The 23,611-nt window shown below is 43.8% G+C and overlaps 1 protein-coding gene across 1 annotated transcript in view; it reads right to left on the bottom strand.

Annotated features, from left to right (window-relative positions):
- The window catches only part of RCL1 (RNA terminal phosphate cyclase like 1), a 30,881-nt gene extending 13,069 nt beyond the window's left edge, over positions 1-17,812 (bottom strand). Inside the window, exons 1-7 of the mRNA XM_067315441.1 lie at positions 17,593-17,812; positions 15,056-15,127; positions 14,068-14,243; positions 7,901-7,975; positions 6,479-6,603; positions 4,958-5,083; positions 921-1,077 (exon numbers count right to left, since the gene is read on the bottom strand). Coding sequence (XP_067171542.1) covers positions 921-1,077; positions 4,958-5,083; positions 6,479-6,603; positions 7,901-7,975; positions 14,068-14,243; positions 15,056-15,127; positions 17,593-17,728 — 867 coding nt within the window. The 5' untranslated portion in view covers positions 17,729-17,812. The remainder of the gene's footprint in view (positions 1-920; positions 1,078-4,957; positions 5,084-6,478; positions 6,604-7,900; positions 7,976-14,067; positions 14,244-15,055; positions 15,128-17,592) is intronic.
- Between the last annotated feature and the right edge of the window lie 5,799 nt (positions 17,813-23,611).

Below are 23,611 nucleotides of genomic sequence, written 5' to 3'. Positions count from 1 at the left end.
TAAGAAGCATTTTTATAACTAAGTTACCTAATACAGAATCTCATTAATGACATTTTTAATGTTTTGTAAATCCTATCAGGTTACTTCCAATTCAAAGCAATTACTTTCTTAAGCACCGAGTACAATTTGTAGATGACTGCCTCCTAAAGGCCAAATACATGTTGCCAATACTAATAGCTACTTATTTTGACATTTGTTGAGATAAACAACAAAAGCGGTTATGTTCTTTATTAAATCAGAAACTCTCGCTCTGATTCTAATCACTAAATCATTTGTAAGACTGAAAGCTGGTCATCCACATAAAAACCTCACCACAAATGAAAACAAGCATTTCTAATACAAAAAATTATCCTGTGGAAGGCTGTAATGCACTCAGATTTCTAAGCAATCACTGTCCTAGCTCCTTTCCAAAGAACCACTTGGCCAATTCCTTGTACAAGCAACAGATCTCAACACATTTGACTGTCTTCATCACAGTAAAGCAGCCAACATTGAGACTGGCTGCTCTTCTTCCTCACACCTCCACCTACTCACAGTGCCGCATTTGCACCACGAGTGTCAGAGCCCTGACTCGGTTACAACTCCACCTTATTATTAAAAAAACACACACCCCCCAAAATAACAGCCCATGTAAACCCAACTAAATTCTCATGCAACAAAAGCAACGTTTGTCTCTAATGCAACTCATGGTAACACACCTTGGGCATGGGAAATAGCATGGCACAATAAGTCATTATACTGTTCATGGAATAATTTGAAAACACTTCTCACCTGGATTAAGAAGACCCTGGCAGCATCAGATCATTTCTCTGGCTGGATCTAACCAGTCTGAGGGTGCTCTCAAATCAACTCTTCCTTTACCCTCAGGGCATCACCTTCTTTCCCTTCAGTTATACACACAGGCTATATGGGCCACTTACCCTGTAGACCTCCTCAAGCAGCAGCTTAGCGCAATTCTGGCCCAATTCCTCAGGCAGCACAGCGGCTCCCTGGCCCTGAGGGTTTGAGGCTAGCTCAGCACTGAGAATAGTGCCATTGATGGTTTCTGCAACAAGGCATAACCCAAAACCCGGAGATCTGAAAGAAAGGGAAAGAAAAGTGCATTTGATTCAAAAAATTTGAATTGAAATTGAATAACAAGCCAAGAACTGGTCCAGTCAACCTTCTCCTCAAGTCACAAACAGCTCCACTCATGGGACAATACCATGAATCTGGACTTGCTGAGAAACTCCCCGTTCCATACATTTGATTTACACTGGAAAAAAAACATTAACACCAGCACTTCAAGGTTAAAATCAGCAACGCATGGCCCCAAATCCACTGTGCCGGTCATTCCTGAAACAAACTCTTAAAAATGACCACACAAGCCTTAGAAATACCCACCTTTATTAAACCCCCCCCCCCCAATCTCTTTCACATTCGCTTAATTCATGTTTGATGAACATTTCCAGAGTATCTGGAGTTTCTTCTCTGTCATATTAAAAAAAAACAAAAACCAAAAAACAACAGTTTTCTTTAAGGACCCAATTTTTTCCCTGGAAGCTTCAATATTTAGCAATATCAGAGTATAACCATGGAACCAGGTTAAAAAAAAAAAAAAAAAAAAAAAAAAAGAGTTTGATCTGACATCACTTGTATATCCAAACACTTCTTTTCATTTAGAGTTCAACACCAGCCAAATTGTTACAGCCATGTAAGAATTCTGAACAAATTATTTGAAGAAAAACAAAAGCACCTATTTTCCACAGAGCTCAGCATACCACAAAATGCTATTGTGAGCATTAGAAGCTTCTACTACAAGAAATTCACAGATGACTGAATACAGCTTGCTGAGAAATTGTACAAAGGAAAATCACAAGGTCTTCTCATTCATAGGCCCTAGAAGAGCACCAACAGCTAGCCATTCAGAATAAGGTTAGCTTAACTTTTCTCCACATATAGTACTTCTCATGGCTTTTTGACTCTGGCTGCCTCCACTACCACACTTTTTAATTAAAATGGTCCCAGTGACCCAAAACGGTAAGGAATGTCACCAACATCAACAAACCCCCCAAACAAACCCCAAACACCAGTACACACAAACTAACCCAGTACTAGACAAAAACAGTTCTTCTAGAGGCATTTCAGTAGGGAGGGAATGAAAAAGTATGAGTGGTTCCCACCCATACCAAACTGCCTGTACTTGCTGAGCAGCGTGGAGGGGATGTTAAAGATGCACCTCTTCTCCTTTCCTTTCCCTGAAACAGAGATCTACCAACCAAGACAGCAACAGTGTCAAAGACACTGTTTCTTAAGGGCTACAATTTGGAGAAGTGTCCTTTAATAAATATGTCCCCTAGCAGGTTTTCTTAATGTTCAGTAGCATGTGGCAATCTGCCCAAACAAAAATTAAAACCATCCAGTGCCTTGTGCATGTTTAGACAGTATTAGCGACCATCTACACAGACAAACTTTCTGCTGCAAATTTTCAAAACAAAACCAGAAGGTCTCTGCCTAGAGTGACAGCAGTGGTGGTAAAAGATGGTCAAGTAATGTATTTCCTGAAGCTACTGGCATTGTGGAGGGGATCCAGTTCGATCCTTTGTACTGTGAGAGCCAGGCTTGGTTTGGGCAGGGCACAGACGGGTACAACTTGCCCTCGCTGCTCTTGCTCATCACGAAACAGAGACAGCACTGGAAACAACAAGATATACCACTTTCCCTCCCTGTCCTGCCGACACAAGCACCGGGAACCCGGCAGTACAGAACTTTGCCAAAGTGGCACGAGACTAGTATCAGGTATACTGCAAACATATTGGCACCACATTCCTGTTGAACGTGATGGCAGGGCAGCATTAGGAAGCCATGAGCACCAGCAAGGGGGGGAGGGGACTTCAGTTTCTCCTCCTCTTCCATTCTTTAGTCTTCTGCATGGACTATCCATGAAAATACTAAATGTAATGGCGCTGCCTTAGCTCACTTTACTCTTCCACTTTACAGACAGATAAAAAACAAAATAAAACCCCTAAACCCCATACCTAACCCAGAAAAGAAGGGTTTCAAAATCCTGCTTATTGTTAACAACCTGAAGCCACAAGATTTACAATCCTGTCATATTAAATATGATGAAGGACCAGAAAGGAAAAAAATACTTTAGAGTCAATTTTTTTTTAGATTATTGTAGACTTGTGAATGTAATAATTTATCTTTAGGGCAATACTTCAAACGGCATTTATATTCCATTTTCAGAAATGCCTCCAGAAGCTAAACCTCCCTGAAACATACTTGAGACTTTTTCTGAACATTTTACCTCAACACTACATAAAAATGATGTTACCATTTAGCAGCATACAAAACCGTAACTGTTTAGAAGTGCTGAGTAGACGGCACATTCTATTAACAGCAAGGGGTAGACCAAAACCCTTGTAAGCAATTTAAATATCTACATTAGTCTTGGAAGCATTCAGCATTTCTGAAAAAATGATGGATGAAGTATTTGTTTTTACATGTTAGATGTAGATACAGCTCTTGATGTCTATGAGGTCTTTATTCCTGAGGTATTGGCCACAAAATCATTTATGGATTTTGCCTTCTCACCACCTCTTCCAGGAAAGAGACACGTTTTATATATACATGCACAAGGCAAAACCTAGATCAGAACAGCTTACTCAAGATTATACAGGATGTCTGTGGCCACATCGCAAACAAAACCACATCTTGAGATGCCATCTACCGAGTAAAACTTTCCTAGTCACATAGCTGATTCACCTCTGTGTTTCAATCCCTATTCTTGCCCCAGTCCCCTGTTACATTGCAGGACAAGGACAACATATCTACCTTTGGTCAACCTGCTCTTAGAAGTTTCCAGAGGTGGAAAGTCCTCCTGGCAATCCATTCTAACACATCAACAGCCCAGTGATTATAATCTTTTTCCTAATATCCAAGTCTTTAGACAAAGAGCCTGGAAGACTTTACAGACAAGGATTACAATACAGCATATTGCCATGATAACGCAATTTGTTATTTTACAAGCTTCTCTGAAGAATATGATATGATCCAAGGATGTGAGGTCATTTGCATAGTATGAAACAGGTGTCAGAATTAAGAAAAAAAAAAGTTTTCTTTTGAATCCTTTTAAGAAAGGACTAACAATTTATCATTTGTTCTCCTGTGTTCACTTGTGCCATGGCGTTTTAGCCCGTTTTCTAGTTGAGATACCCCTTCCTTGGGCACCAGCAGTTACATGCCAAGCTAGCACCAAAAAAAAGCGTGCATGCTTGGGTTTGAGCATACGGAAAGACAACAAACAAGTCAGTTACCAAGATCTTCTCCAACCTCAAGTGACCTTTTCCAAGCTATAAGTGACAAGAGGACAACAAAAGCCTCTCAGTAAAACTGTCTGAATTATATGCATCACTTCTGCATTCTTTTAACAAAAAAAATCTGGAAGTACAGTAAGTTCATGCCTCATAATTGTCGTCTAACTGGGGTTCTACTCCTTGCCAGTAAAAGGCCAGACACTCCTTCAACTGTTTATGTCATAGTAAAGAACAGGACAGCCCACACGGATCAAACGTTTCAGAAAACAGTTTGATCCCATCCCGAATGCTACCATTTCCATCAGGAGGTCTACAATCAGATTCAAACATTAGTCTTCACACCATACCATGGCACCTCTGATCTTAATCTCACTTTAAACAGCTTTAAGGCTAAAGAAAGTTCAGGTTTCCCTTTAGTGGCAATAATGGTAGATGATTCCTTGTTTAGGAAAGCACACAATTTCTGTCCCTGTATCAAGGGGAAAACAAATGTAACTTGCCAATCGTTCCATCTTTTTTTGTTGTGAGGAATATTTATTCCAAGTCGGCAAAACAGAAGAGCGTGTTGTGAAGCTCAGTGCAGTAACAGATCAGAATACACTAGCAGACAAACAGATGCAGAGCTGTATTTCTGTTAACTGTGAAAGCTGGATACTCACTTTCCAGAGTTGACCCCCTTCATATGATCTGTGTAGATATAAATGTCTGGTAGGAACTTATTCAGGATGCTCCTTGCAGACTCCACCATTCTGTTTGCCATCTGTGGTGACACTCTGACAGAGTATCTACACTTCCGAGCTAAGGAATTCATTGTAATCACAGAGAAATTTAAACCAGATGATGGTTTAAACTACCAAAAGTGGCCAAGAGGTCCCAATGCATTATTTCAGATAATGTGGTTTTGCCTTAGACATCTGTCCATGAATGCTGGTCCACTTCCCAACCCCAGCCTATACTTAAAGAAGCACATGTGCTCAGTGTTTTCTACAATCTTTTCATTGATAAATCTTGAGGTGAGGTACACAGAACATGTGCAGAACATCTTATTATGACAAGGTAAACATCTGTCTTAAAGATGTCCTTTGATGATTTTCAGTTGCTGTCCTATCATCTTTCACTTTCTTATGATGCAGGAAGTCCTGCATGCTCTGCTTTTCCTGTAGTATTAAAAGACAGTGATGGGTGAGTTTCTCCTGAATTAGCAACAAGAAATCCTGTCTTTCCATTTTTATTATGTAGAAATTATGTAACTTAAATTAAAGGCGAGTGGTAGAACTACTTATGAGAGAGGTGACAGGGGCATAAGGAAGTGACTTTCTCCTTAGAAAGACCATGACAAACACTACCACAAGCACACCGAGCTGCCTCCTTTGCTCTACAGCACGTGCACCTAGTAAACTGCTCTTGTGCGGGAGTGCTTGACTCATCCAAATGCTGCAGCTGCAGAGTGGGTTCAAAGCAACCCATTCTCACGATTACAAGAACACATCATAAGGTAGATGGAGGGCTAGGCTCCAATCCTGCGCCTCTGGCAGCCAACCTGTCTCATTCCTGCCTTCCTTTCAAGCTGATCAAAGCCAGATCTCTCATAATTATGAGCTGAACTACAAGATGGCCAATGCCCAGGAGAGAACAGGGCCTCATGAAATACAAGCTTTAGCACTCCTTGCCTGTCAGGGATTTCTGCCTTCTTCCTATGGGGACAGCAGATTCATGAAAGATACAGTACAGAAACAACAAGAGAGAAGGAAAGAAAAAAACATTAACGATATGTGGAATTCTCTTTGCAAAAGTCAGTACTCCACAACAGTATTTTGTACTCTTTTCTTTGTGAGGGAAATACATCCTCCCCTACTTCCACCTCCAGTGGTATTACTGGAGGCTAAAGGGATAAGAAATTGCTTTTTATAACACAACAAATAACTCCATTCACGTGTGCAGTGAGGTGTAAATGGGACTTAAAGTACCCATCCGACATCCAGCCAGGATCATTAACAGCCACGATGCCCACTATTCAATGTAGAACACAACACTGCTCTGAACACAGCGTCTTTGAGACACAATGCTGAGATCTAATTGTCTGCATGATCCTTCTACACAATGTCTGCAATGTTTACACAATGTTCACCCTGCCCTCTTTAACAAGCGTCAAAAAAAAAAAAAAAAAAAAAAAAAGATACGCCGTTCCTCTGATGCGCTTGATTTTGCCAGGGTCTGTGAATTGAATGGGCTGCAAGACTTTCTTCACTGGGCAGGCAAACAGTATCTCTCCACCGCCTTTGGGAGGCATTCCTCTCCGGTTGATCTAGAAACAATAATGGAGGAGAAAACAGTTTAGTAAAGAGCAAAAAAAATGTACTTACACATTCAAAGGTGATAACTTTTATCCCATATATAGTAAGATCTTATCAGTAGTGCTATTACGTGACTACAAGCGAGGAAAAAAAAATCCTAAAGGCAGAAATGGATTTTACACCAAACCTACCAGCAAAAAGAGATTTTTTGGTCGACCCTCTCATTTCAAATAGGGCAGGCATGACTTCTCAATGGAAGAAAAAAACCACCTTTGCCAAGAAAGCAACCCTGCCTTAAAGCAGGTTTCTAATAGTCAATCTATGCCTCACCACTGAAGAAAATCTATAAGAAGATAATAATTTTTCTGATGCTTAACATGCACATGGGGGACCAAACTCAACTCATCCCCACAAATCAGACAGGTTTTCTTAAGCTGTCAAAACCAGCAGATGTTTGAGAGCTTATGTGCTAGTATAAAGTGCATTAAGTCAATCCTTTGCAACTTGTAACTAACACAAAGGTTTTGTCCAGACACCCCAGGGGCAGCCCCAACTTCTTTGGGCACCGCCGTGGGGCTGGGCAGTCACCTGCAGGTTGGGGTTGGGGAGCCCATGGCTGGGCAGGGACCAGGGCACAGTCCTGGGCAGGGGCAGGGAGGGCTGGTGCTACCCCAGAGCCCTGGCAAGTTTTTTTTTTTTTTTATTATTATTATTACTATTTGTTTTCTTTTTAATTTTGAAAGACCTTAGGTTTTTTCCCCCTCAGCCTAAATGTCTGTTCTACATCCAGGTCTGCTGGGCCCATAAAGAGTGTAGTCTTTAGAGAACAAGGTTCTTTACCCCTCTACATTGGGAGTAAACCTCACACACCTATACAACACAATTCCAGTTGCCCTGCTGGTGAAGCAGACAAAAGATCCTACTATTATTCCCTGGCCATAACCATGGGGCAGGAAGAACAAGCAGCAAGAAAAGGAAAATAGAAGGAACTGAAGAAGAACAAGAAAGCAAGAAGTTTTCTCAGTCTCTGAGATCTCCCACAAACTAAGAAAAGCGACACACATTTGCCCTTATCCTCTCTACCCAAAGCTTCTGCATCTCTCCTCTACGCCATACCTTAAATCTAAACATCGTGTGGCTGATATGCTATTTAAAACAGGCCAAAACCAAGAGGCAATTTTAGAAATATATGCAGTTACAATTAGATACCTGCTAGAGACAGAAGGCCAGCAAGCATATAGACCTGTGTGAAACAGAGCAAGGTATCATTTAAACTGTGCTGGAAAAGAAAGAAATAGGATTTTTTACCTTGATTTCCAGACTTTCACCATCAATTCCAAATTTTTTCAATAGGGGTAGAGCTGTTGCCTTAAGGACATCAACCTATGGAACACATTTAAAAAAAAAAAAAAATCAAAAAAGCAGACTATTTATTGAAAGTTACATAAGTCAATAATTTAAAAACCCTTGAATTATGAGATGCCTAACAGGGATAAGGCTTTCCCAGACTTGGTATTCTATGAGCAGACATGGGAGGGCAGCATGAAAAGCTTCAACTACTCTTAAGATTACCACAGGTCACAAACTTTGCCAAAACAAACTACTGGGAGCCGAAATTTCCTACTCTGGATTTCTTCTGCAGCCTGATCCTTATTTTTGTTATGCTTCAGCTAAGACAGTTCATTTGTTTCTCTGAACACAGTAACTGAAAAAAATTATTCTTTTCTGCTTGTTAAAAAATTCTTGATCAATCCTAATCTCTGAGGAGTTAAAAAACCTCCAAAGTTTGGAGCAGACCCTTGATTTGGCAGGAGAAATCTCATCCTTGCATCAAGAACTCCTCAGCAGTTTCTGAGAAACAGGAGTCTCCAGGTAATTTTTGTTGACAGAAAAAACTGGTTAAGCTTGTGGCAAATCATCCATGCATTCCCTCTGAGCTGGGTGCTTGCCAAATCCAGGTCTGAGCCGGACTTTCCTTGCAATTGCTATTCCTGGTTGCTGAACTAAGACAACAATGACTGTCCTTTGACTGCCACCTTCTTCCTTCTGCTGACACTTTAGTAGCATTGCTGAAGGGGACAGAAATGATTTTAGCAATAGCACAGGGAATTATCAGAGATAAGCAGCTGGGGAGAGATGGGACCAGGACACTTTGACCAAAGAGGAACTAAAATTCAGATGGAGAAGGAAACAGGCATGCAGTAGATGGTGGCAGAGGAGGCAAAAAAGATCCTCCTTCCCACAGCTTCAACCAGAACCCAGTATTCTTGAGTTACACTCTCTCTGCTCTCTGTAATATGATGCAAGCCACGAACAAAGTACTAGCATGTACCTCATCTACAAAGCTGTGAACAACCTGTTAGAGCAACCTGAGTTGCTACAAGCCTATGCTGCAGTTCTCATGCTTCAAATCCTGCTGGCCACCATACTTTCTTTTTTTCCAGAGTGCAGGGAGGGTGTGGGTGGTTTTTAAATGGTAGGAAGTAGTATCAACATGTTAATGTTGTCATTAAAAACTCTACATCAAGGATTAATTCCTTTTATTTTAAATTAGGAAATGCCAGGTATGGCCATGCTGCCTGCATTCAGCCCCTCAGTAGTATTCATTAATCACAGTCAGATTTGATTTTTAGAGCACAAGCCTTTATTAATATGCATGTGGACAAACACAGACACAGGTAAGTACCACTGGCAGAAGTTTTGAAATTCTGACAAGTTAATCTGTTTCACATAAGAGCTGCGGAGTATTTCTCCCTCTTTGTTATGAAAAAATATATACCAGTTAAAAGAACAGTTTCACAATGCAAGTTAGAAACTCCCTTCCCCTCCTCTTTTTCCACTTTTGCAATCTCTGGACTGAAGTCTGTATCTATGGAAAAGCATATTATGACCACATTAGGAAACAGAGTCAATTTTGAGTCTGGTTTGTTAGTTTCCAAAAATTTCAAGACTTATCATAGTCTTTTTAGTCCTTAGATAAGTTCCAGGCATAATGCTCATCAGGCACCAGAGAGACGCACAGTACAAGGCTGTTTCTGTTCCAAATTAATAGCCCTAACAGAAAAGGTAACTAGCAGTATTTGAAGAATGGGAGAAGGCTGCCCTGCTCAACAACAAGTGTGAGTTCATGTAGGAGGGGTTTCATACCTCACCCAAAATCACAGGACTGCAGCCGAACTGAGACGCAAACCTGTATTTTCTAGGTTCTTGCCTACCACTCAACCATAAAACCATCCTTCAGATCTCTTTGGAGGGCAGTTATTCCATCTTCAGAGCTGACAGCACAACACCAAGTCATATAATGTTTTTTCTGTGCTTTGGCACAAGAGGAGTATACCTCACCACAAATGCCATTAATTTGCCAAGTTCCATAGACATTGCTTGTTCACAAACCAAACTGGTATAAAACCAAACTTTTGCCTTTAAAGAAATCTACAACAATTAAAAATCTAAAAACATATGAACTGAAACTTCTAGTGGCTTGCAGAATCCCTTAGCAAGTGCAAAGCTACAAAAAACAAAACCAGACCCAACAGCAGTTGATTATCCCTTTCCTAGGTAGCCATTAGCCAGTCTAGGTAAGTCATCAGCACTGCTTAGAACATCATTCAACCGTGCCATACATACAGCATTATGTTTTGGTGGCAGAAAGCTAGATGGCTTTTTTGTGCGTTTCACAAATGTAAAACCATAGAGTCTAACAAGAAAAAAAGAAAAAAAAGAGCCAGAAAAGTCAGCAGGGAAAACTTTTGTTTTCCTGGGATTACAGACAACTGCTGTTCCCAAGCCAAAACTTCACATGCTAGTCTCATGCCAGCATGAAAAGTCATTCAGTTGAAAAACCCAAAGCAAAGTTGTAAAAAACCTTTAGCACTCACAAACCCAAACAACATTAAGAAGGATTATTCTAAAACCAGGTTATTACAGTATCACATATCTGCAGCTTGTCAGAATAACAACATGAAAAGAAGGAAAGGAAAATAGGAGTAATCATTTGCATGCTACCTGCATTTCCTTCAAAAACATGCTTTACAAAGATACTCCCCACCATGCACACTCTCAATGCAGAGAAGCCTGAAACTACATCAATTCTGTGTGCCAGTCCCACAGAGTTGGTCCACAAGCTGTACAGGGACAAGTGTCTCTAGTGGTTGCGCAGAAAAATGTAATGTAAATGCAAGTTGCCAGTGAATGGTTCAGTCTAGTATTCCAAGTCATGTGGAGACCTCTTCCTGACAAACGCAAGAGCAAAGTATCATCCCTCTCACTTATTTAAGATATATCACTCGCACACTATTATCACCATGTTGCAAACTGCAGCAAGTGCATGCTATCCTGCATTTCAGCGGCCCCAGACTCTCCAACTGCTGTTCTCAGTTATCTTTAATGGCACCAGCTGCCAAACAGCTTTTCATTGCACCCCATCAGTGGGCAGTGGATGTATACACGCAAATGCAAACATAAACACATACTCTATTTATACCCCAGGGGCCCTCTGCCTGACCTACACCTCGCTGAAACCAGCCAAAGTCTTTCCTGATACAAGATGCCCTTTGGAAACAGCTTTCCTCTCCCCTTCACCACATCTACTGTCTCCATGGCAGGAGATGTGCCACGTCCCCTCTGTCCTCCTGACAAGGGCTTGCTGGCTAGGAGTAGCCTCAAGCCCTCAATGCAGCAATCATATCCAAAAGATGTTTTTAAAGGTCTCTTCAGAGTGGTAAATGACAGCAGATTTCAGAAAGCCCAGTTGGTCAGGCCACCAAGAGGGAAAGGCCCCACTCTTCTGGCCAAACACACACTCCTGCTGCTTACCCTGTGGATGCCTCCACGAGCAAATGCCAGGGGCAGTTCCCTGCCATCCTGCCACTTAGTAAAACTGGCTTAGAGAAGGCTCTGAAAAGTGCCAGAGTGTCGGAGGAAGCAGGATTGTGTGGCTGAAAGGATGAGATAGGAAGGAGGATGGGCAGGACCACCTTCTCCTTTCATCAACGGGGTGCTCTGTGAGCTCATATATGCATATGTGTGGGTATATATATAATATACATATTTATACATATGTGAAGTTGTACCTTTAGTGTCTTTCTGCAGGTAACAGAGACACTGAATGCACTTATGCAGGGAGACTTCCTCCAGAGTTCATCTGGCCCCAAAATAAAGACGTTTACAAAATATGGTATCCTTTTTACAAAGGGAACAAAAGAAAAACTTCACCAGTGCAGGCAGATGGATGTCAAGCCCATTGCACCTCCTGAGCTGAGATGGAGAGATTCTTGCATGAAGAGCAGCAGGCAAAATGCCTCGTCCATTTTAAACTAGCCACAAGATATTTACATTAGTCTGCCTTCCCCCCCTTCCCCTGGGCAAGCCAGATGGCATGTAGATGGATGGATGAATTTGAGCATCCTTTTTCTGGGCAAGTGTAAATAAAATGTTTTGACCCACAGTTTCTAAATGCTATCTGCTTACAGAAGAATAAAAAGCCCTGATCAATTTAAAACCAAGTTTACATTTACTCAAGCACACATATCATTTAGCATAGCCTTTAAACTTGTGCTCATGGTCTCAACAACCTGCAGAGTCAGGCGGATTTCATCAAAGGGAGTTTGGGGGCTTTCTCTTGTTTTTCCTGTTTTTTCCCCCCTCCTCATTATAATAGTTGAGCTACTACAAAACCTTGTGTAAAATTCCTTGAAAGTAGTTTATCAGGGTGCACCAGGTTTAATGTTTATTCAGGCCCGTTAAACAGACATTAGCCAGGTTTATCCTAGTTTGAGGAATTAGTATCAAGCTATTGCCACTTAACAAGTTACTACACACCAGGTGAGCCACTGTAACGACAACTGTGTTTCTACAGCACAGCAAGCATTAAGATATAACTCACTGGCACAGACATCTGTCACCACGTGACTGCATTTGATTTGTACGTGCCATGGGCTGAGCAGCAGGCACGCTGTCAGGTACTGTGACTCAGCCGATGCCTGACAACACCTTTCTGTGTTGGAGCTTCAGCCAGTGCAGGCCTCCTTCGAGGAACAACTAACTGGCTCAGATTCCTGTGCCCATTTCACCTAGAACTGTTTAATCTCTGTTGGCCCAAGTCAATATGTCTGAAAAGGAATGATTTCCAGACTCAAGACTAAACTGCTTAGATGTGTGTCCAAACTTACTTGAAAGCAATGTTCAAGTTGGACTGCTCTTCCTCTCTGCATTCTTCAAGGAAGACTCTCTCCACTGTGGTTAAGAGATGCAGTCAACCAAAAGAGACTGCTTTGATTCTTACTACTTACCATTTCTATCAAATATCTTTAATCATGGTGACTGAAAGATTAGAGAAACACACATTTTTCATTTTACTTTGTTCTTTTTTTTTTTTTTTTTTTTTTTTAATTGACAGCACTGTGTATAACCCACTTCAATTACCCTTTGGCTCATGTGGGTGTTTCACAGCGCCACAGGGGAGAGAACGCATTTTTTAAAATGACAAGAAAGAGTAGTTGAAAAGCAATAAATACCAGCAGGACTCAGAGGTTGGTCTAATACCTGCTATTATACTTGATAGTATATTTGTTTTCATTTTAAACTGGTTAAACTTTCAGGTAACAGCGTTCCTTTAATCTACTCAGAAGAAAATAGGCAAGTCTCCAATCACCATTTGAAAGGTAAACAGCAGTGCTGTTCTCCAAATGCCATTACTTTAAAGGGAAAAAAAAAAATAAAAATCAACCAAGCCCTAACCATTACTTCAGTGTTTTAACCCTAAGTTACCCATAGCTCACTTTTGTAACAAGACTGTTATAAACGCATGAAGGATTTTAAATCATCACTAACAGACTTCAGGGAAAACATGGCTAATTTCAGAGTCACTTGATCTATCATGCCTTTCAGCTTCCTTCTGAAGAGACAGTTCTCTTACTGCAAGTTGTTTGAAACCAGAAAGGAGCTGAGTAAATTACCTGCAGGACTTCTGCTACTATAATTTCATTACTATCATGTGACTTTTATTTCTAACAGAAGACTTCATAGTAACATCAGTATAACTATGCCCCGCATCTACAGTAAGGAAGGATTCCTTCCTTGCTGCACTAAATTTTATAGACAATTTCCTCTTTTTACAGTAAATAAACATGTGCAATGGGGGAATAACGCATCTAAATTTTGAGAACAGGAGAAGCAATGGCAGGGCCTCACACTACATTTAGAGGGTGTTTCCAGTGAAGAAAAGAGAAGCTGCCCAGAACTGAATGTCAAAACATGGATTACAAACTACAGTTTGGAGTATGAAGCAGAAAGTGAACATATCAGAAGATGCTTGTTTGATTCAGAGAGTTTGTTGGCTCATGCAATAATACTAGATACTTCTTGTTGCAAGAAATTACAAAAATCCAGTAGGTTTTGGAGACTTTCTTTTTTTAAATGGAGATGAAGAAGGAAAAAAATCCTCTTTGGGTACTTAATAAATTTTTATTACTTACCGAAGGATCTACTTGGTCATTTGTTACTCCCCTCAGGACAATTTTTAACGGGTGTTTCATGAAAGGTGCCAGGCAGAGCAGACTTTCTAAATAATAGCCAATACTGCGACTGGGGCTGCAGTCATGTTCCAGTGAACCTCCATACAAAAGACCAGGCTGATAATATAAGGTCGTTCCTGGGGGAAGATGAGAGGGGAGGAAATCACACCAGAGTGTTGTCAGCATGCTAGCCATGACTACAGCGTAAAGACACTTCGCAGTGATGCGCACTAGCAAACTGGAGGCAAAAGACTATATGAGGCAGGTAGCACTTCCAGCACGCTTCTTCCATTTGTGCACTGTAGACATGGACTAAGGCACATGCATGTCTGTTTTGCACACCTTTTCTTCTCCTTTCCCTTCCTTCCCAGTAAATCAAGAATCCTTTAACCATCCCCAAAAATGCTTACTGAGGCAACTATCATCCTTCCACAGCAGCCAAATCTTTACCAGACCAACAGGTCATTGCCACCCCAGCATACCTAGTGGTAGGTCATCTGCTTTACTGACCCTGCAAAATCCTTAGACGTCCCTGCAACAACACACAGAGAACAAGAACCTGCTGATGCATCTCCATAGGGAGCTTCGCCCTCCAACTGACTCTTCTGAACATGACTAGGCAAGCACAAACCTTACCTTCTACAAAAACCCCTTCTAGTTCAGAGGGATCTTACCCCACTATGAAATCCTGCATACCAAACAAAACACAAAACTTAAAGTCTCGAGCAATGTGCTTTCCTTGACTCATTACCTTATGGTGGCACACTGCTCTTCTCGCCTGTGATCTATCACTACAGAACTTCTCAGTTTGATTATTTCTGATCTGCTTGGTCCTTGGCACCAAGCTATCTAAAAACTTAGCCCTGGCAAGCCAAAACTTTTCTTTCACTGCAGCAAATGATATAGCTTGGCAGACTGGCATAGGGGAAGAGGAGAAGGAAGATCTCACCTGTTTGGTTTATTTCAATCCGAGAGCCATTGGTCACTTTGTCAATGAGGCGAATAAAACTTGCTTCAAAATCTGAGGAGGAAAAAAAAAAGGGATTTTAAATTTCCTTAAATATGTTCCTGAAAACAATAAGAAACTTCAACACACAGCATGCCATACCTACACATTTTCCCTTTCTGGCCATTCACGACACTCTCTAGAAGACAGTAAGGCTACCTTCACTTTTCAGTTTGTTGTAGTACAAGTCCACCACATGGAAAAAAGCAATTCACTACAAATCCAGAGGCCTAAATTTGAGTCTCACAGGCCTCTCAAATCAATGCAGGTGCACCCAGATGTGACCATGGGACAAGCCACGTTGCTCTCCCCTGCACAGAATGAGGTATGGGAGTCAGCACGTCTCATCACAGCAGTCTGAGCAGTCACTTGAGCCCAGGATAAAACCTTTTTAATCAGTACAAAGGTCACCTTTGCACACATGCACAAATCCCAGCAAACAGGACCCTGTTTATTTAGGCCTGCGAAGCTAACAACAGCTTCCCATTATTTTTTGTAGAGGTCTTCTTTTAAAAGAAGCTGACATTCAGATGTAAAGCATACAGCTGTTCCAAAAACACCATCATGATATCTATCTGCAGACTTTCAAATTTTCCAAAACCATCAATGACATAATAAAGGCTAGAGAAATACAAGTCTTCCCATCACATCTCTTTCTGCTTAGTATGTGCACTAGAGCAGCTTGTGTGAAATTATTTACTGAGTTTCTCCTGTTTGTGTGGATTCTCTCTCAGAGCCATGGGAAAGAGACAAATATGAAAAAAAGGAATGTTAGTATTCTAGTATTTAGGTATCCCAAGTTGGCAGACATTCAGTATCAAGGAAGATACTGTTTAAATATAGTTCAAAATCAGTCAATTTTAAGAACTAACAGCACCTGCGTAACTGTCAGTTGATTGTACAACTTCATCAGCAGTAATGCTACGTTAGTTCTTAAACAGTAATCAGATTTTTATTTCTGCATATGCTTCTAGGATGCAATAACCATTTAAACCAATGAGCTATTTGCAGAAATTACAGTTTGTTAAACAATATTTGCACCATATGCTTGATGACCCAGACACACAGCTCTGGTTCTGCCCTCTGTTGTGATAATTTCTATACTCAGCTTTACATGATAGTCCTGGAATCACTTCCAGTGAGAAATCACATCCTCGTGAATAGCTGCCACCCTCTTGGAGGACAAACTCAAAAGTTGTGTGTGCAAAGGCTCCAGTCATAAAAAGCAGAGAGCACTGCATGTTGAGTATCAACACCAATCAGGGTTTGTTATTGTGCTTTTTCTGCTACAGCCACAGTTTGCATGTTAACCCATGCTTGGAAAAGATACTCAAACACCTATTAAAAAATGGCAAAAATTCCTACCTTCACCACAGCCAAACACTCCATGGTAGTAATAAATACTTTGGGCCTTGGTAAATGTTAAGTCAAGTACATAAGAGTGTTTTGAAAGTTTAACAGGAGAATTTATTGCTATAAACTGAAGCCTTCTGAGGAGGCAGCAGAGTGTCTGTGCTGGTACGAGCGCTGTTCTCAGCTTCACACCTTGCCCAGGAAAGACCTAAACGACACATCCGGGATAGCTGTCCCTCCTGCCGCTGTCATGGCCATGGGAGTGATCAGATATCACTTATCACCTACTGCGTAAATATTGAAGGGTATTATCTTTACTCCTATTTGGGCACAAAATAGACAAAAACCAAAGAGTAAAGCCTGATCCAGTAAAATTGCTGGAACTTTGGCTCCAAGAAAGAGAGAGCGGGAAAGTCGCTGGGCCCAGCGCAACCACGGGTGTCTGCAGAGCCAGCAGGTCCCGCAGCTTGGGAGCAGAGAGCCTGCTTCCGCGTGGAGACCATCCCACACCAGAGCTGCCTCCACAGGGCCCGCTCCCCTCGCTCCCCCCTGCGGGGAAGGGGCCCGTCGGCCGCCGCTGGCTCCGTCCCTGCCGCTGCAGAAGAGGAGCGGGGGAAACCCCGCGCCCCCGCCGGCCGCGGCCCACGGGAACCTCACCGCCCCACAGCCCCTGACCTGCTCAGCTGCGCCGTGCCGGCCTGGGCTGCCCCCGCACCCCTGGGTATCCCGATTACCGTCCCGCACCCCTGGACAGCCTGATTACTCTTAGACCCCTGGATATCCTGATTACTGTCCTGCACCCCTGGATAGCCTGATTACCATACCGCATCCCTGGCTGTCCTGATTACCCTTAGACCCCTGGCTATCTGATAACCGCAGTCTTCAGCCCCGGGATATCCTGACACCCCTGCACACCCCGGCTTTTCCTCCCCCCCCCCCCCGCGGGCGCCCGGGGGCGTTTCGGGAGCGGGGCGCCGTGCCCCGGCTGCGGGCTGACCCGCGGGGAGGCGGGACGAGGCGGCCGGGCCGCCGCTGCCCCGCGGGCCGAGCGCGCTGCCCGGCGCGGGGGGCGCCCGCCCGCCCCCCGCCCTCCCCCGCCGGTGCCGGTGCCGGTGCCGCCCGCTCACCGCGCAGACCGGGGTCCTGCTCCTTGGCGCGGATCTTGCGGACCTTCAGCGGCCGCCCGCTGAGCGTGGACAGCACCAGGCGCTGCCGCAGGAAGTTGCAGCCCGCGTAGCTGAGGCACTGCGAGCGGCCCGACATGCCGGTGCCGGTGCCGGTTCCCCCCGCGGTGCCGGTGCCGGTGCCGGTGCCGCCGCCCGCCGAGCCGGGCGCGCCCACGTGGTTGGGAACAGGAAGCGCCGCCGCGCGGGGGTCACAGGGCGAGGGGGCGGGGCCGCCGCGGCCGTTGGGCGGCGGCCGTTGGGTGGTGGCGGCGGCCGTTGGGCGGCACCCGCGGCCTGGGGTTAGGGTTAGGAGGAGCAAGCCCCTGCCGCGGGAACGGTTTTGCTTCCACGGCGCTGGCTTCCTGGCAGGAGCAGGGAGAGCGGAGGCGGGAACAGTCGAAATAACCTGTTGAACGTCAGTCAGCCGCAGCCGGCAGACAGCGGCGGTGCAGGAGCCTCGTCGGGGCGTTGAATCTGAACCTTCAGTATGAGCGCAGCCAAGCTCAGCAGCGTGCCGTCGTTCGCCCCCAAAGCGCTGCGCTGGTTTTCTCCACGCTGTTCGCTGTTTCTATCGCTACTCCCACCTGTGCTCGACTCCGCGCTTCTGCCCGGTGCGGCGATGGCCCCTCCGTGCCTGCTCCTCGCCCGTGTTGCCCAGGCCCGTGGGGAGGCGGTTATACCGGCCACCTCTGCGATGCCGCCGGCCCCACACCACACGCTCGCAGCGGCAGGGCTGCGCACATGTAGTGTCGCTGCTCTTCCTCGTGCTGCTTATCAGGGATAAACACAGCTTTGCCAGCGCAGGGAATCTGTCACAACAATAAACCATTATTCCTGCATGAAGTGCTATTATCAGGGGCACAACTTAAGTGATATTTAAGTAGTAGTTATTGCCTCTTTTAGCTTTTGCTCTGTATTTTTTTTTTTTTTTTATGGAAGCTTGGTATTAATCTAACTGTTACGTGGCTCTACGTTTTACCAGTGCTGTTATGCAACGCTTTATTTCGAACAATTTAACTTCTCTGGGACATTTGAGTTCTCTGTTTATTGACAGGTGAGTAGTTAAATTCTGGAATGAAATGTGGTACAAGATCATGATACTCTCCCTAGGTAAGATGAAATTAGTTTCTTGGGACATCTTTCTTCAGACAGTTTTGTTTTTGTTTTTGTTTTTTTTTTAGTAATTTGTCCCTGGCTGTCTTGTTCAGATGAAATATTATATCAGTTAAAGGAAAATTAAGCAAAGATGCCAGCTTCATGCTCTGCATTTGGAAGCACTGGACCTGATTTCTGATCTTCTGTTCAAGCTGTTCCCTTAACTATATTGGCAGAGCCCAGCTTCCCTTACATAAGAGGCCACGGGAAGCTTTCAATCTGTGTTTTAAGAGGCACATGAATTACAGTAGAGGTAACAGGGTTAATTGCTAGACTACATTTATGTGTACAGGGAAAGAAGTTTCTTGTGTTACGCAAGAGGAAAAAAGGAGTTAGAGTGATCTCAACTGAATGTTTTCTACAAATACACTCCATTTTGTTTCTCTCAAGCATAATCTTTGAAGCTTTCTTTTCATTATAAATGGAGTGTTTGATGTCTCATGTCACGTCTCATCCCTGGTTAAATACAATTTGTGTGCTGCTGTGGACAAGGACAGATCATTGCCAGGGAGCAGCAAGAGCAGGGCTGCTCCTCAAGGGAGGGTGAACCAGGGGCTGAGAGTGACCACAGCACAGAGCGGGCAGTGCCCTCACTGATCAGGGTGCAGCCCCACAGCATCTGAACATGGTGAACAGCAGGGTGCTTGTGAGAGGCTCCACTAACAGTCCCACTCAAGGGAAAATAATCTGTCAGGTCCAGGATCCATCTAGCGGGTCCAGTCAGGCATAGTGGGAAGTGGAGCCAGAGACAAGACTATGATAGAAGTCTGAGGTGTCCATCCAGGAGCCAGGACTAGAGACAAGCTACCTACAACAAGGGGTCCATCCAAGAGACAGGACCGGAGACAGATGTGTATCTCTGACTTATGACATAGGTCTGAGGCCCACCCAGGAGGCAGGACTGGAGATAGGTACACCTACCACATAGCTCAGGCAAGGACTGAAGGCCCAGACCTGAGCTTAAACAGAGCTCCTTGGCCCATGGACAGAGGGCATGGGTGAAGGTCCCAGGTGAGGTTAATGAGGGCCATTGAGGCCTGCTGGTGCACTTAGGGCCCTGACAGTCATCTCCAGTGCATCATCTCTAATGCAAGACAATGACAATCTTCTCTAATGCAAGAAACACTGGCCTCTTATTCTAGGAATCAGTGACACTCTTGGCAATTAGAGCCAAACAAAAGTAATCCCTAATCATATCAGTGGATACAGTGTACTCATCCAGAGTTACAAGGGAATGGAGAAAGTCCACCAATTTTTTATTTCTACTGTATACAGCACTGCTATTCCTTATTCTCTCCTGTGTTCTCTGTGTAATTATTCTTCTATAGAAAAATTCTGTTGAACATAAGGTATTTATATAAAATGTAGACATGTTCTAGATAAATCATAAGTTACATCTATGCCTTAACGTCCTCTAGGAGTATACAGCAACTCAAAAGATACACTCAGGGAGGAAGACATCAAAAGGAGCTTTAAACTTGTTAATACTACTTGGGTATTTGACTGAATGAAAGGTGAAATAGCCCCTGAATAGCTTCTGTACTGAAGCAGCTCTGTGTGTTTGTATCCCTGTAGCACAGAACAAAAGAGGAACTCATCCTTCTCTTGATGCTCTTGTGGTGAAGGACCACATGCACACAGTCAGGAACAGAAAAGGACTGATATTTTCCATGAAACCTGATAACACTTTTTCTGAGTAAGTTGTTTTCCAGAGACTAAAATGTTTTTTTTTCTATGACAGAGACTCTTCACAGCAACTATGACCTCCTCCTGTCAGCTGCTTGCTAGCAAAGCTTTTCTGATTAGTGTGCATAGGAATCATTTGTATATTCGATAAACCAACCTCCAAGCTACCTCTAGGGATATCTGTTACAGTTTGGCTAGTACGGTCCTCAGAAGAGAATCTTTGTCTTTACTAGCAGCCATGGAAACTGCATTGCAACTTCTGTGGAAACAGTGTAAATAGTTATCTGCCTGCAGAGTTTAATGTTGTGAAATGAACAATGTCAAATGTCACTTTAGAACTGGATGATCACTAAATCTTGCAGAAAGCACGTATCCTAAATCATAGACTTGTCTGTGAATGAACACATTGTCATAGTTTTAAAAGGAACTCTTCTGTATTTTAACTAAATGTTTTTAACATTTAGCTACATGCCTTATTCTATTTTTAACCACTACATTTTTTTTTCCACACATCTGTATTTATTTTTTCCTGCTTTGTTTCAGATTGCAGGTCAAATATGCCTCTGAATCATATCAACAATGGTTAGTGATGAGCCCATCACAGTTTTGCTTGTCCCTAAGCTGCTGTGGTAGATGAAAGCACAGGAAAAATTTGAAATTTGATTTCTGTGGTGTTAATCTTTCCTTCTGTCCTTTATGTTGGCTCTAGCTAAGAACCACTTTTCACCTGCTTAGTCACACAGTCATTATTGTAGTAAGGAGCATTGCAAGGTTACAGTCACCAGGACATCGTAGCCACTCAGCAAGGACTTTTATCTGTCTTACAAAGGTCTTCTTGAAATAAAATCAATATTACTTGTGTTTAGGCTTTTTAGCAGTGAGAATCCACATCAGATAATTGGTGCTAACTCATGAGAGCCTCACAAGCTCTTCACATCCCCTGTGATATACTTATTTCCACAAGAAGGGTGAAGCAAAGGTGCTCTTCTCTTTTTTTTTTTTTTTTTTAAATGAACTGGAATCCTGTCCTGCAGTAGCCCCTCCTTAGTAACCTGAGGTGAGGAAGCAACAAACTGAAATTCCTTGGCTGAGCAAGAGTAATAATGCAATACTACAGAAGCGTTGAGTCTTTCTGTTTTGTGTTATTATTTCTACTACTGGCACTTTTAAGGTCTTAACCAAGATCTGATTGTAACTGTGCTATGTGCACTAGTTGTTCTCCTCTGAAATTCCAGCAGAGAAACATGGTGAAAGAAAAATTTGAGGAACACTTAACCAACATCAGCACCAGAGCTACTAGAAGTCAAATCTTACAACTGTCAGGTCACTGCCTGACACATGGTGAGTCAGTACAGGATTTCCAGCCAAATAAGGAAAATCCAAAGGAGGGCTGGATCTATTTAGAAGGGGGTGGGATATGTGTCATGGGGATAACTAAAGAAAGAGGCACAAGAGGGGAGAGTGGGTGGATCTTCCAAGGTTTAGTTAGGAGAGTAGGAGCAGTGTGGAATGTGTTTACCTGAGTAGGATGTGGCAGGCTGAAGATTGGGGAAAGTAGTAGAGGGGTCAGCTGATCATTACTTGAACTGGTGGCCTGACTTATCGGGCTAGAGATCATTTAGGCCAACTTGACACCCACAAGTCCATGGGCCCCAATGGGATGCACCCGCAAGTTCTGAGGGAGCTGGCGGATGTTATTGCTAGGCCTCTCTCCATCATCGTTGAAAGGTCATGGAGAACAGGAGAGGTGCCTGAAGACTGGTTGAAAGCCAATGTCACTCCAGTCTTCAAAAAGGGCAAGAAGGAGGACCCGGGAAAATACAGACCAGTCAGCCTCACCTGCATCCCTGGAAAGGTGATGGAGCAGCTCATCCTGGAGGCCATCTCCAAGCATGTGGAGGACAAGAAGGTGATCAGTAGTCAGCATGGATTCGCCAAGGGGAAATCATGCTTTATCAATCTGATTGATAGCCTTCTCTGATGGAATGACTGCCTGAGTAGATGAGGGGAGAGCAGTGGATGTTGTCTACCTTGACTTCAGCAAGGCTTTTGACACTGTCTCCCATAGCATCCTCATAGACAAGCTCAGGAAGTGTGGGTTAGATGAGTGGACAGTGAGGTGGACTGAGAACTGGCTGAACAGCAGAGCTCAGAGGATTGTGACCAGTGGGGCAAAGTCTAGTTGGAGGCCTGTAGCTAGCAGTGTCGCCCATGGGTCAGTACTGGGTCCAGTCTTGTTCAACTTCTTCATCAATGACCTGGATGAAGGGACAGAGCGCACCCTCAGCAAGTTTGCTGACGATACAAAACTGGGAGGAGTGGCTGATACGCCAGAGGGCTGTGCTGCCATTCAGAGAGACTTGGACAGGCTGGAGAGGTGGGCGGAGAGGAACCTCATGAAGTTCAACAAAGGCAAGTGCAGGGTCCTGCACCTGGGGAGGAATAACCCCATGCACCAGTACAGGTTGGGGGTTGACCTGCTGGAAAGCAGCTCTGCGGAGAAGGACCTGGGAGTGCTGGTGGACACCAAGTTAAGCATGAGGCAGCAATGTGCCCTTGTGGCCAAGAAGGCCAATGGTATCCTGGGGTGCATCAGGAAGAGTGTTGCCAGCAGGTCGAGGGAGGTGATCCTCCCCCTCTCCTCAGCCCTGGTGAGGCCACATCTGGAGTACTGTGTCCAGTTCTGGGCTCCCCAGTACAAGAAAGACATGAAGTTACTGGAGCGAGTCCAACAATGAGCCAGGAAGATGATGAAGGGAGTGGAGCATGTCTCCTATGAGGAAAGGCTGCGAGAGCTGGGCCTGTTTAGCCTGGAGAAGAGAAGGCTGAGGGAGGATCTTATCAATGTATACAAATATCTAAAGGTAAGGTGTCAAGAAGATGGGGCCAGACTCCTTTCAGTGGTGCCCAGCGACAGGACACGAGGCAACGGGCACAACCTGAAACACAGGAAGTTCCATCTGAACATGAGGAAAAGCTTCTTCACTGTGAGGGTGACAGAGCACTGGAGCAGGTTGCCCAGAGAGGTTGTGGAGTCTCCTTCTCTGGAGATCTTCAAAATCCAGCTGGACACGATCCTGTGCAATGTGTTAGGTGACCCTGCTTGAGCAGAAGGGTTGGACTTAGACGATCTCCAGAG

Source organism: Apteryx mantelli, chromosome Z (genome assembly GCF_036417845.1).
Source record: "Apteryx mantelli isolate bAptMan1 chromosome Z, bAptMan1.hap1, whole genome shotgun sequence".
Classification (NCBI taxonomy): domain Eukaryota; kingdom Metazoa; phylum Chordata; class Aves; order Apterygiformes; family Apterygidae; genus Apteryx; species Apteryx mantelli.
Note: the sequence above shows the minus strand (reverse complement) of the source record. Positions and strands in the feature narration are given on the sequence as shown.